The 12,544-nt window shown below is 59.6% G+C and overlaps 1 protein-coding gene across 1 annotated transcript in view; it reads left to right on the top strand.

Moving 5' to 3' along the window:
- Positions 1 to 4,167: 4,167 nt before the first annotated feature.
- LOC112124904 (coiled-coil domain-containing protein 114-like) overlaps positions 4,168 to 12,544 on the top strand; it is a 10,810-nt gene continuing 2,433 nt past the window's right edge. The window contains exons 1-9 of the mRNA XM_026662924.2: positions 4,168 to 4,234; positions 5,561 to 5,660; positions 6,668 to 6,857; positions 9,711 to 9,833; positions 10,186 to 10,299; positions 10,873 to 10,940; positions 11,578 to 11,765; positions 11,993 to 12,127; positions 12,386 to 12,468. Of these exons, the coding sequence (XP_026518709.1) occupies positions 4,168 to 4,234; positions 5,561 to 5,660; positions 6,668 to 6,857; positions 9,711 to 9,833; positions 10,186 to 10,299; positions 10,873 to 10,940; positions 11,578 to 11,765; positions 11,993 to 12,127; positions 12,386 to 12,468 (1,068 nt within the window). The remainder of the gene's footprint in view (positions 4,235 to 5,560; positions 5,661 to 6,667; positions 6,858 to 9,710; positions 9,834 to 10,185; positions 10,300 to 10,872; positions 10,941 to 11,577; positions 11,766 to 11,992; positions 12,128 to 12,385; positions 12,469 to 12,544) is intronic.

The following is a 12,544-nucleotide window of genomic DNA, read 5'->3' as shown; positions in this document are numbered from 1 at the left end:
CCCCAGCTCTGTGCAGGCAGTGGGGGTCTAGTGGTTAGAGCAGGGGGGCTGGGAGCCAGGACTCCTGGGTTCTAGCCCAGCTCTGGGAGGGGAACGGGGTCTAGAGCTCAGCAGTGTGCAGGAGGCAAATGCCCGTGGATGCAGCTGCGCCCCCCCCCCCGCCTGGCTGTTGTGGGGGCCCCCGGTGGTGACCCCAGGTAGCCCAGGCTGAGAGCCCAAAGGGGCGGAGATCGGGCAATAGGAAAGCAGACCTAGGTATCATCATTTCCCCACCCAACATCCTGTCCCCTGAACCCCCTGCCCAATCAGACACGCGGTGCCCTGGCAACAGCCACCGCAAGCCGAATGGCAACCGCTGTGATGGGACAAACACAGATGGGTGGGTGGGGTGTTGGGGTTTGGTGGTTTCCTGTGCTGGGGTGTCGCGTGGTGTGCGTGTGGGTGACCAAAGGCCCATGAGTCACACAGCCCCCAGCAGCCCCACCCTCTCCTGGCTGTATTCATGCAGCTGTACCAGGACCCTGCTCATGCATCTGCCTCCCCAGCTGTGCACCCCACTCGGCAACCCAGATGTACATCCCCCCCGCCATGCACCCAGCTGTGCACCCCAGTGCACCCAGCTCCCCAGCTGTGCACCCCATCCGCCAATGCACCCAGCAGTGCACCCCACTCCCCAACGCACTCGGCAACCCAGCTGTGCACCCCACTCCCCAATGCACTCGGCAACCCAGCTGTGCACCCCACTTCCCAATGCACTCGGCAACCCAGCTGTGCATCCCCGCCCCCATGCACCGGGCTCCCCCAGCTATTCACGTGCCACAATGCGCCCAGCCCCCCCGCCCTGCACCTGCCTCCCTCCCCCCCCCCCCCCCCCCCCCCGCCCCCCCCCCCCCCATCCGTGCACCCTGCTTCCCAATGCACCCGCCCCCACAGCTACCTATGCACATGCCCCAATGCATCCAACGCCCCAGCTGTGCACGTGCCCCAATGCATCCAACGCCCAGCCCTCCATCCACTTCCCAGTCTCAGCACACAACTCCCATCCCGACTCCCGCCACAGAAAAGGGAAGGAGGAACCGCGCATGCGCGGGGCGCCCGCTGGAGGACGGGGGCAGCCGAAAGGGGCGGGGTTTGCGCACGGGGCGAGGCCTCGGTGGAGGGTGGGGGAAGGAAGAAGGGAGCTGTTGGGATAGCGCATGCGCAATGTCGGCCTGGCCCTGCTCAGAGTGGTGATTCAGGAGCCTGGCGGAGGGAGTGGCTCCAGGCTCCGCCCCCTGGCCTGGCCTCCTGGTGAGACCCCATCACCCCCCAGGGCAGGATATGGGGCCTTGGTGTGACCTGACAGGGCCTTCGTGTGAGCTGACAGGGCCTTGGCGTGACGGGGCCTTGGTGTGAGCTGCCGGTGCCTTGGCATGACCAGCCGGGGCCTTGGCGTGAGCTGCCGGGGCCTTGGCATGACCTGACGTGGTCTTGGCGTGAGCTGCCGGGGCCTTGGCGTGACCTGACGTGGCCTTGGCGTGAGCTGCCGGGGCCTTGGCGTGACGGGGCCTTGGTGTGACCTGACGTGGCCTTGGCATGAGCTGTCGGGGCCTTGGCATGACCGGCCGGGGCCTTGGCGTGATGGGGCCTTGGTGTGACAGGACCTTAGTGTGACGGGGTCTTGGTGTGACTGGACAGGGTCTTGGCATGACAGTGCCTTGACGAGACGGGGTGACTGGGGCCTTGGCATGACCTGCTGGGACCTTGGTATGATTGGACGGGACCTTGGTGTGACTGGACGGGGCCTTGGCGTGATGGCATGATCTGCCGGGTCCTTGGTGTGACAGGTCTTTGGAGTGATGTGGCCTCGGTGTGACCTGTCAGGACCGTGGTGTAGTGGGGCCATGGTGTGACTTGATGGGGCCTTGGCATGACGGGGCCTTGGCTTGCCATGGCCTGCTGTAACTGGGGCGTGGCGGGAGCTTCTGGGGCCGTGGTGAGATGGGACAGTGTCTTGGTGTGACCTGATGTGTCTTTGGGGTAGGGCCTTGGCATGACATGATGGTATGTTGGCATGACAGGAGGGGGCGGACAGGGGACTGAGTCTTAGCGCGACCTGAGGGCACCCAGGTGAAATGAAACAACCCCGAGCAGCAATGGCGCCCCCCTGTGGTTGTGACAGAGCAGCCATCCCATCCGGACACAGAGCCGCTGGGGAAGGGGGCAGTGTCACGTGTCCTCCCTCACCCTGTAGCCTCCAGCTCCACAGCCCCTCGGCTCCTCCCCCACATCCTGGCATCCCGCACCCCAGCAGGCCCCCACCCCAACCTGCCATCCCCGGTTCAGGCACCTGGCGGCTCCCTGGTTCGGAAATAAATGCCTCCCTGTTAACCCAGCCATCGCACCCCCTCTAACCACTAGGCCCCACTCCCCTCCCAGAGCCGGGATAGAACCCAGGAGTCCTGGCTCCCAGTCCCCCGCAGTGTAGACATTCTGCATGGCTGGGGGCAGGAGGGATGGAGGTGTGTTTGTGATTGGGGTGGGGAGGGGGGATGGGTGTGGGGTGGAGTGGGGGAAAGGGAGGTGTGGGGTTGGTGAGGGGAATAAAGGGGATTTTCCAGCATGGATCTCCTGTTCCCCCTAATCTGACACGTCCCCCTTTTCTCCCACCCCCAGGGCTCCGTCCTCTCCCCCCATTGGTTGAGGTATTTCTGCTTCCTGGAGACGGTTGCTAACAACTCGGGTGGTGTGGGTGTGGGGGGCGGCGATGCTGGCAGGCGAGGAGAGGCCAGGCGTGATCCCCGCACCTCCCTGTGCCTGTCACGGGCTGGGCTCCCCCCGAGCCCACTGACCATCCCCCCCCGGACTGGCTGCCGGAGAGTGAGGTAAATCCCGGCACCCAGGGGTGGGGGGTACTGGGGCTAGGAAGGAAATCGGATCCCAGATCTCCCCCCCACCCTAAACCTTCCCCCCAAACTCTCCCCTGAGCCTCCAAACCTTGTACCCAACTCACCACTGACCCCCCAGAACCTTCCCCCAACTCACCACCGACCCCTGAACTTTCCCCCTAAACTCTCCCCTGAGCCTCCCAAACCTTCCCCCCAAACTCACCCCAATCCCTGAACCTTCCCCCCAAATTCACCACTGACCCCCTGAACCCCCCCAAATTCCCACTTAGCCCCTGAACCTTCCCCCCAAACTCTCCCCTGAGCCCCCAAACCTTCCCCCCAAACTCACCCCAACCCCTGAACTTTCCCCCGAGCCCCCCGAACCTTTCCCCCAAACTCACCCCAACCCCCTGAACCTTCCCCCCAAATTCACCACTGACCCCCCTGAACCCAGGGGGGGAGGGATAGCTCAGTGGTTTGAGCATTGGCCTGCTAAACCCAGGGTTGTGAGCTCAATCCTTGAGGGGGCCACTTAGGGATCTGGGGCAAAATCAGAACTTGAGGGGTTCTCTCATGGATTCGTAACTGGTTAAAAGATAGGAAACAAGGGGTAGGAATAAATGGTCCTGCTAGTGAAGGCAGGGAGCTGGATTTGATGACATTTCAGGGTCCCTTCCAGTTCTATAGGTATATCTCCATATATTTATTATAACCCCCCCAAATTCCCACTTACCCCCTGAACCTTCCCCCCAAACTCTCCCCTGAGCCCCCAAACCTTCCCCTGACCCTTCCCCCCCAAATTCACCTCTGACCCCTGAATCTTTCTTCCACTCCCCCCGATTCTCCGAACCTTCCCCCAAACTCGCCTTGACCACCTGAACCTGCCCCCAGCCACAGAACCACCTGATCCTTTGCTCCCAAATGACCCCACTCCAAACTCCACAGCTCCCAGAACCTTCCCCCCCAATCCCACTCCACCCTCCAACTCCTTAAACCCTCCTAGCCCCTATGCACCAGCCCCACGCCTTCCCCAACCCCTCCAAGGCTTGTGATGCCCCACCCCAGAATCAGCCACATGCCTGACAGCGCGAGGCCTGCCCCAGAGCCTCGGAGGTTGCCCCCTCTCCTGATGCCCCAGTGCTGGGCTGGGCACCCCCGGCGTGCCCCCAGTGTCCAGCCGCGGCCCCTGCACCCCTGTCTGTCTCTGGGCCGTGACAGCCGGGGTCCAGTTAAAAGCCCTCTCTCTCTCTCTCCCCACTCTCTTTCTTGGCCACCTGTCTGCGAGGAGGAGGAGGAGAAGATGCCGCTGCACCGATCTGCCTCAAGTACCCGCTCGGAGGGCAGCGACCTGGACCTGGAGGGCATCGGTAATGGCTCTGCCCCAGGGCATTGTGGGAAGGCTAGGGATTGGCGTCTCCTGGCTGCCACCAGACAGAATGGGAGCTACCCCGCTGCCTCCAGCGTGGACCTGCCGCCGGTGCCCTCCGCGTGGCCCTGCCCCCTGTGCTCTGCACCCCCAGTGACTCCACACAGCCCCGTCCCCGTGCTCTCCCCCCTGGTACCTATCACATGCCCTTCCTGCCCCCCCCCCCTCCCCGCACTCTGCATGGTCCCACCCTCTGTGCTCTGCCTCCCTGATGCCCCCCTGTGCGGCCCTGTTCTCTGGCTCCAGTGCCCCCCAGCATGGTCCCGCCCCTTTATCTAGCCCCCTGGGTGCCCCCCCTCACAGCCTGTTGTCCCAGTGCCACATGGGGCTCCCTACTCGTGACCCCACCACTCTGGTGCCCTCCCTGTTTTCTCTCCCCGCCCCACATCTCTGTCTGATCCCTGCCCCATGCCCTCGGTCCCAGGAGCTGGCGGTAACAATACCCCGGCCCTCCCAGCACTACCCCATCAGCCCAGCCAGGGTGAGGGGTTCCCCCCCGCACGCTGGGGGACGTGTCCTTCCCTGCCAGGCCGCCCTGGGGAAGAGCCATCCCTGCTGCCCCCCTCCCAGATGCCTCTGGCTGCTGGGATGGCATCTGGGAGGGGGGCAGCAGGGCTGGTGGCCAGAGGACCAATCCTGCCTCTGGGGATGGGGGCAGCACCCCACTTAGCCAGATTGCTGAACTTAACAGACTTTGGATTGACCCCAGGGAGCTGAGATCAGAACCTGGTCCTGCCCCCATTGCAAACAGGGGTGACTCCGGATTGACCCCAGAGGGCTGAGATCAGAACCTGGCTTTGTCCCCATTGCAAATAGGAGTGACTCTGGATTGGCCCCGAGGGGGGGGGGGGGCTGAGATGAGAACCCGGCCCTGCCCTCTGCCTTTAGCCCCTCCGATCCCCTGATATCCCACCCCCAACTCTGTACCAGTCCGGAGCATTGTCTTGTGGCTGGGATGATGCCAACGCTTCACCCCAAGATGTGGGACCTTGGAATGAGGAAGTGGGACCTTGGTATGATAAGGGGTCTTGGCGTGATGGGATGGGGTATTGACGTGACAGGGTGAGGCCATGGCAGACCTTGGCATGACATGATGGGGCCTTGGCGTGATGGGGCATGGCCTTGGCGTGACGTCACGGGGCCTTGGTGTGACAAGACAGAGAATCTTGTCCGCAGATGACAAAGGCCTCAGACTCGTCTGCTGCCTTCTCTAACGATTCCCTTCCCCCCTTTTCTGACCCCCCCGCAATCTCACCCCCCCCCACAGCCGAGAGCGAGCTGGCCAAGCTGCAGCGCCAGTTCCGGCTGCTAGTGGGTGACCGCCATGCCTACACCCTGCAGTCCCAGGAGACCATCCGCAAGCAGCTGTACGTACCCCCTTGCGGTCCCTGGGGCCCAGGTCACCGAGCTGGGGCAGGAGACCTGGGAATTATCCCTGAGAGCAGGGTCACCGGGCTGGGGGGAGGGGCCTGGGAATGATCCCAGGGGGCGGGGTCACCAGGCTAGAGGGAGGGACCCAGGAAAGATTCCAGGGGTCGGGGTCACCGGGCTGGGGGGCAGGTTCAACACACAAACCTATACAACGCAACTGACACCCCCCACATACCGTAACACAGACTGACACACTCCCCTCTGCACACTGATGCGTTATTGATGTAACACTCAGCCCCCTAACAACCCACGTGGGCCTAGCAACACTCTCCCATCCCACACACACACACTAGGCTGGGTCACTGCCCTCCGCCCCCCTCCCCCCACATGCTCACACTCACTCGGACGAGATCACACACGAGTCCCACATTGAATCACACGCAGTAGATCACACAGAGGCATACAGTCAGACAAGCTCACACTAGATCACACTCGCACACTTGAACACCCACACTCAAACCCTAGCTCACACACACACACCAGGTGACCCAGACTTACCTGCCCACAAGAGCCCATGTTAGATCCCTCTCGCACACGACACTGCGCAGACACCAGATCACACTAGATCCCACCAACACATGCCAGATCACCATAGATCACACACCAGATCTCTCTGACAGCCACCAGATCACGCACACACCATCTCCCACCTGATCCCGCACACTGACACCCACCACATCACACAAACACACACACACAATCACACACACTAGCTCGCACACCCTCCCACAAGTTCTCTCCATCCTCTTCCCCCGATGCTCCACACCCTCCAGTAGATCCAGCCCCCGCTGCCCCCTGCGTGCTGGGCCCCAGCATACCCCGCCTACCCTCCACCCTGTACCATGGGGCCCCACCGCTGCCACCATCCCACCCCGACGCTGCCTGCCACCCGGCGCCTGTCCCTGCCGCCCATCTCTGCTGGCCACCCTGGTGTCTCCGGCAGGGCCGACCTGCAGCGGCTGGAGAAGGAGCGGAAGGGGCTGCTGTGGAACCTGCGGGTGGCGGAGGGCCGTGCCAACAGGCAGCGGGAGCAGGAGCAGGCCGGCAGCCTACGCGCCCTGCTGCGGAACCAGGACCAGGTGGAGGAGCAGGCGGCCGCCGAGAAGAGGACGGTGACCCAGCTAGACCAGGAGGTACCACTGGACTGGTAGGGTGATGTAGTGGTTAGAGCAGAGGGGCTGGGAGCCAGGACTCCTGGGTTCTCTCCCTGCCTCTGGAAGGGGAGTGGGATCTAATGGTTTGAGCAGAGGGGCTGGGAGCCAGGACACCTGGGTTCTCTCCTGGCTCGGGGACGGGAGTGGGGCTGCGGCAATCAGACTGTGTCCCTGGCAGGGCTCCCCCCTTCTCCTGTTCCCTGGTGAGTGAACAGGATGGGATGGGCGTGGTGGAGAGGCTCGGTGTGGCTCTTCCTCTATCCCACAATGCTATGCGGGGAATTACCCACAAGACCGTGAATGATTTCAGAAAGGGGAACTACACATAAATGTAGGGGTTAGTGAAAGAGAAATTTAAAGGTACAGTACCAAAAGTGAAATCCCTGTAAGCCGCGTGGAAACTTTTTAAAGACACCATAATAGAGGTTCAACTGAAATGTATCCCCCAAATTAAAAAACATAGTAAGAGAACCAGAAAAGAGCCACCGTGGTTAAACAACAAAGTAAAAGAAGCAGTGAGAGGCAAAAAGGCATCCTTTAAAAAGTGGAAGATAAATCCTAATGAAGAAACTAGAAAAGAGCATAAACTCTGGCAAATGAAGTGTAAAAATATAATTAGAAAGACCAAAAAAGAATTTGAAGCACAGCTAGCCAAAGACTCCAAAAGTCATAGCCAAAGGTTTTTTAAATACATCAGAAGTAGAAAGCCTGCTAAACAACCAGTGGGGCCACTGGACGACCGAGATGCTAAAGGAGCACTCAATGACGATAAGGCCATTGCAGAGAAACTAAATGAATTATTTGCATAGGTCTTCACTGTTGAGGATGTGAGGGAGATTCCCAAACCTGAGCCATTCTTTTGGGGTGACAGATCTGAGGAACTGTCCCAAATGGAGGTGTCATTAGAGGCGGTTTTGGAACAAATTGATAAACGAAACAGTAATAAGTCTCCAGGACCTGATGGTATTCACCCAAGAGTTCTGAAGGAACTCAAATATGAAATTGCAGCACTACTAACCGTCATCTGTAACCTATCATTTAAATCAGCTTCTGTACCAACTGACTGGAGGATAGCTAATGTGACGCCAGTTTTTAAAAAGGCCTCCAGAGGTGACCCTGGCAACTACAGGCCAGTAAGCCTCACTTCAGTAGCAAATTGGGTGAAACTAGCGTAAAGAACAAAATTGTCAGACACACAGATGAACATAATTTGTTAGGAAATAGTCAACATGGGTTTTGTAAAGGGAAATCATGCCTCACCAATCTACTAGAATTCTTTGAGGGAGTCAACAAGCATGTGGACAAGGGGGATCCAGTGGATCCAGTGTACTTAGATTTTCAGAAAGCCTTTGACAAGGTCCCTCACCAAGGGCTCTTAAGCAAAGTAAGCAGTCATGGGATAAGAGGGAAGGTCCTCTCATGGATTGGTAACTGGTTAAAAGATAGGAAACAAGGGGTAGGAATAAATGGCCAGTTTTCAGAATGGAGAGAGGTAAATAGTGGTGTCCCCCAGGGGTCTGTACTGGGCCGAGTCCTGTTCAACATATTCATAAACGATCTGGAAAAAGGGGTAAATAGTGCGGTGGCAAAATTTGCAGATGATACAAAACTACTCAAGATAGTTAAGTCCCAGGCAGACTGCGAAGAGCTACAAAAGAATCTCACAAAACTGGGTGAGTGGGCAACAAAATGGCAGTTGAAATTCAATGTTGATAAATGCAAAGTAATGCACATTGGAAAACATAATCCCAACTATACATATATAATGATGGGGTCTAAATTAGCTGTTACCACTCAAGAAAGAGATCTTGGAAACATTGTGGATGGTTCTCTGAAATCATCCACTCAATGTGCAGCGGCAGTCAAAAAAGCGAACAGAAGGTTGGGACTCATCAAGAAAGGGATAGATAATAAGACAGAAAATATCATATTGCTTCTATATAAATCCATGGCACGCCCACACCTTGAATACTGTGTGCAGATGTGGTCGCCCCATCTCAAAAAAAAAAATATTGGAATTGGAAAAGGTTCAGAAAAGGGCAACAAAAATGATTAGGGGTATAGAACGGCTGCCGTATGAGGAGAGATTCATAAGACTGGGACTTTTCAGCTTGGAAAAGAGGCGACTAAGGGGGGATATGATAGAGGTCTATAAAATCATGAGTGGTATAGAGAAAGTAAATTAAGGAAGTGTTATTTACGCCTTCTCATAATACAAGAACAAGGGGCCACCAAGTGAAATTAATAGGTAACAGGTTTAAAACAAACACAAGAAAATATTTTTTCATGCAACACACTGTCAACCTCTGGAACTCCTTGCCAGAGGATGTCGTGAAGGCCAATACTATAACGGGGTTCAAAAGGGAGCTAGATAGATTCATGGAGGACAGGTCCATCAATGGCTATTAGCCAGGATGGGCAGGGATGGTGTCCTTAGCCTCTGTTTGCCAGAAGCTGGGATTGGGTGACAGGGCATGGATCACTTGATGAGAACCTGTCTGTTCATTCCCTTTGGGGCACCTGCCATTGGCCACTGTCAGAGGACAGGATAATGGGCTTGATGGATCTTTGGTCTCACCCAGTATGGCCGTTCTTGTGTTCTTATGATGCTACAGTGCATCCCAGCATGCTCTGGGACAGAGCCTGGGGGATCAGGCCAAGATGTCCCCCTTCCTCTGGCTGGCGGTTGGCTTTGGTGCCCCCTTCCTCTGTCCATCCCAAAGGGCACTGCTGGGCATCACCCAGAAGCTCTTGGGGGTGCTACGGGGCACACAAGGCAGTGAGGCCGTGGGGCTCGGGCTGTGGTTCCGAACGGTGTGTCCCCCCCGGCAGATCCGGAGCTGGGAGAAGCGGCTGGCAGGGCTGGCGAAGCAGGCGGGCAGTGCAGGAGTCAGCCAGCGGCACAAAGCCCAGGGCCAGAGGAGGGTGCACGCCCTGGAGAACCAGCTGGACAAGGTGAGGGGGGGCAGGGCTGTCACTGCCGGAGGGGACGCTAGTGGTTAGAGCAGGCGAGGGGAGCCTGGGTTCTATCCCCCGCTCTGGCAGGGGAGTGGAGGATAAGGGTTAGAGCAGAGGGGCTGGGAGCCAGGACGCCTGGGTTCTCTCCTGGCTCGGGGAGGGGAGTGGAGGATAGGGGTTAGAGCAGAGGGGCTGGGAGCCAGGACGCCTGGGTTCTCTCCCGGCTCGGGGAGGGGAATGGGGTGTAGTTGCCGGCCCCGGGGAGTGAGGCTGTGTTCCACATTGGGAGGCTTCACCAGGCGCCTGGGCCCTCAGGGGGGCTAATGCCAGCACCCCTGGTTCTCTTCAGGCATCAGCCCGGTTCAACTCCCAGCTGGTGCTGAACGCCAGCCTGCGCGAGGAGCTGGAGACCCTACGCATCGAACGTGGGCGCTTCGAACACCTTTACCGCAGGCTGGAGAGGGTGAGAGCTCTGCCAGGGGAGCGGGGGGCTGGGAGCCAGGACGCCTGGGTTCTCTCCCCGGCTTGGGGGTGGGGAGTGAGGACTAAAGGTTAGAGCCGGTGGTGATGGCTGTTAACCCCGTCTTTCCCTTCATGGTTCAAGCTGCATGTACCCCCTGCACCCAGCCTGTCACATGGTGACCAGGGACCCATCAGTCCCCACAGAGCCCAACATGGGAAACTGAGGCACCAATGGGCACCACTGGGAGGTGCACACAGGGTTTGGCCCCACCCACCAGTTGGGCTCTGATTGGTGTCTGATAGGACCCTTCCCCCCCGGTGATGTGCATAAAATGAAGGGTTGTGGTTGGCTGATGCTGGCCCCAGTGGGAAGCAGGCATCTAATTGGCCAACAAAGGTCTTGTTAAGAAATTGGTGTGGGATGGAGAAGTCTGATTGGCCAGTGAAGGTCCTGCTGTGACACAGGGCCAGAACGGAGGGATTTGATTGGCTGACAGAGATCCCGCTGTGACACGGGGCCAGAACGGAGGGATTGGCTGAGAGAAGCCTATGACCTTCTCCCTTTGATTCCCAGGAGCTGCAGGAGACGCGGAAAGCCATTGGAGCCGTGATCGACTCCTCCTCCTCGGCCTTTGATGCTAGGTAGGGCCCCCGGCACCACCTGCTAGCCCCACTGCGCCCCCTGCTGGCCCACAGCGCCTCCCGCTGGCCCACAGCGCCCCCTGCTGGCCCCTGGTGCCTCCTACTGGACACATGGTGCCAAGGAGACCCACAGCAACCCCTCCTGTCTCCAGGGTGCCCCTCTGCTGGCCCCACAATCTTCCCCCCCAACCCGCTGCTCCGTGCACTCAGGATCGGCCACCCCATCCGCACACATGTCACGGGCCTGTCTGATCTTGCCCCAGGGCACTGCCCCCTCCAGCAGAAGCCAAGGTCTAGTCGGGCTGTGGAAACTGAGCCCCCTGCACCCTCCATGGGGGCCCGGGAAGGGCAGGTCCGGGGTCTTGGTATCTCCTACTGCATAGAGTGGGGGAGCCAGGACTCCTGGGTTCTCTCCCTGGCTCTGGGAGGGGAATGGGATCTAGTGGTTAGAGCAGGGGATTGGGAGTTGGGAGCCAGGATGCCTGGGTTCTTTCCCAGGCTCTGGGGGGGGGAGTGGGGTCTATTGGTTAGAGCAGGGGGGCAGGCTGGGAGCCCGGACTCCTGGGTTCTGTCCAGGGCTTTGCAGGCTGTCTGTGGGCAGGGCACCCACTTTTATTGCTCCCCTCCCCTCCTGCAGGGATGAGGCCCAGACCAAGCTGGGGCAGCTGAGGGAGAAGGCGGAGAAGGACTTGGCCCAGCATGGGGCCGAGATGAAGGAGCTGCAGCGGGTCCTGGACCACGACCGGCGCTTACGCCACTTCCTGGATGTCAAGGTGCAGGAGCGGACGTTCACCCAGGAGGCGCTGGAGGCCAAGCGCAAGAGAGGTACTAGCCGGGACGCCTGGGTTCTCTCCTGACTCTGGGAGGAGAGTGGGGTCTAGTGGCTAGAGCGGGGGGGGGGGGGAGGGGCTGGGAGCCAGGACTCCTCTGTTCTCTCCCCTGCTCTGGGAGGGGAGTGAGGTCTAGTGATTAGAGCACGGGGCCTGGGAGCCAGGACTCCTGGGTTCGGTGGCTGAGGGGCTCTGACCGTGTCCGGTTTACTCCCCGTTCAGAGCAAGAGGAGGCCGAGGGGAAGCACCGGGACCCCAGGGAGGAGCTGCTGGAGTCCTGTGAAGCTGCCTTCAAGCAGATCCAACAGCTGACAGGGGAGGACGACCTGGATGTGCTGGTGGAGAAATTCATAGCAGGTGACGGGCAGGGGGCGCTGGCTCGGCTCCGGCCCCAGGCGGGGGGCTCTCTCTCCCGTCCGAGGGCTGGGGTCTGTTGGGGGAGCTGACTCTGGTGGAGGGGGAGGGGTCTGTCGAGGGGGGCCTGTCGGGGGGAAGGATGCCTCTCTGGTCCGCGGGGGGTGTCTATGGGGTTTCTCCAGTCCGGGGGAAGGGGTCTGTCGGGGGAGGGGGGGCTCTTTTCGGTCAGGGGCTCTGACACCTCCCTCCCCCTCCCAGTTGAGGACCGGAATTTCGCCCAGTTCAACTACGTCAACGAGCAGAACAACGAGCTGGAGCGACTGGGGGAGCGGATCGCCCAGGTGAGGGGGGCCAGCCCCCCACGATGGCTCTGCCCCCCGCAGACAGCCCTGCCCCAACGCCCTCCAGGGCACTGCC

Source organism: Terrapene carolina, unplaced genomic scaffold (assembly GCF_002925995.2).
Source record: "Terrapene carolina triunguis isolate 2854851 unplaced genomic scaffold, T_m_triunguis-2.0 Scaffold31355, whole genome shotgun sequence".
In the NCBI taxonomy this organism is placed as follows: domain Eukaryota; kingdom Metazoa; phylum Chordata; order Testudines; family Emydidae; genus Terrapene; species Terrapene triunguis.
This window is presented reverse-complemented; position numbering and strand designations above follow the sequence as displayed.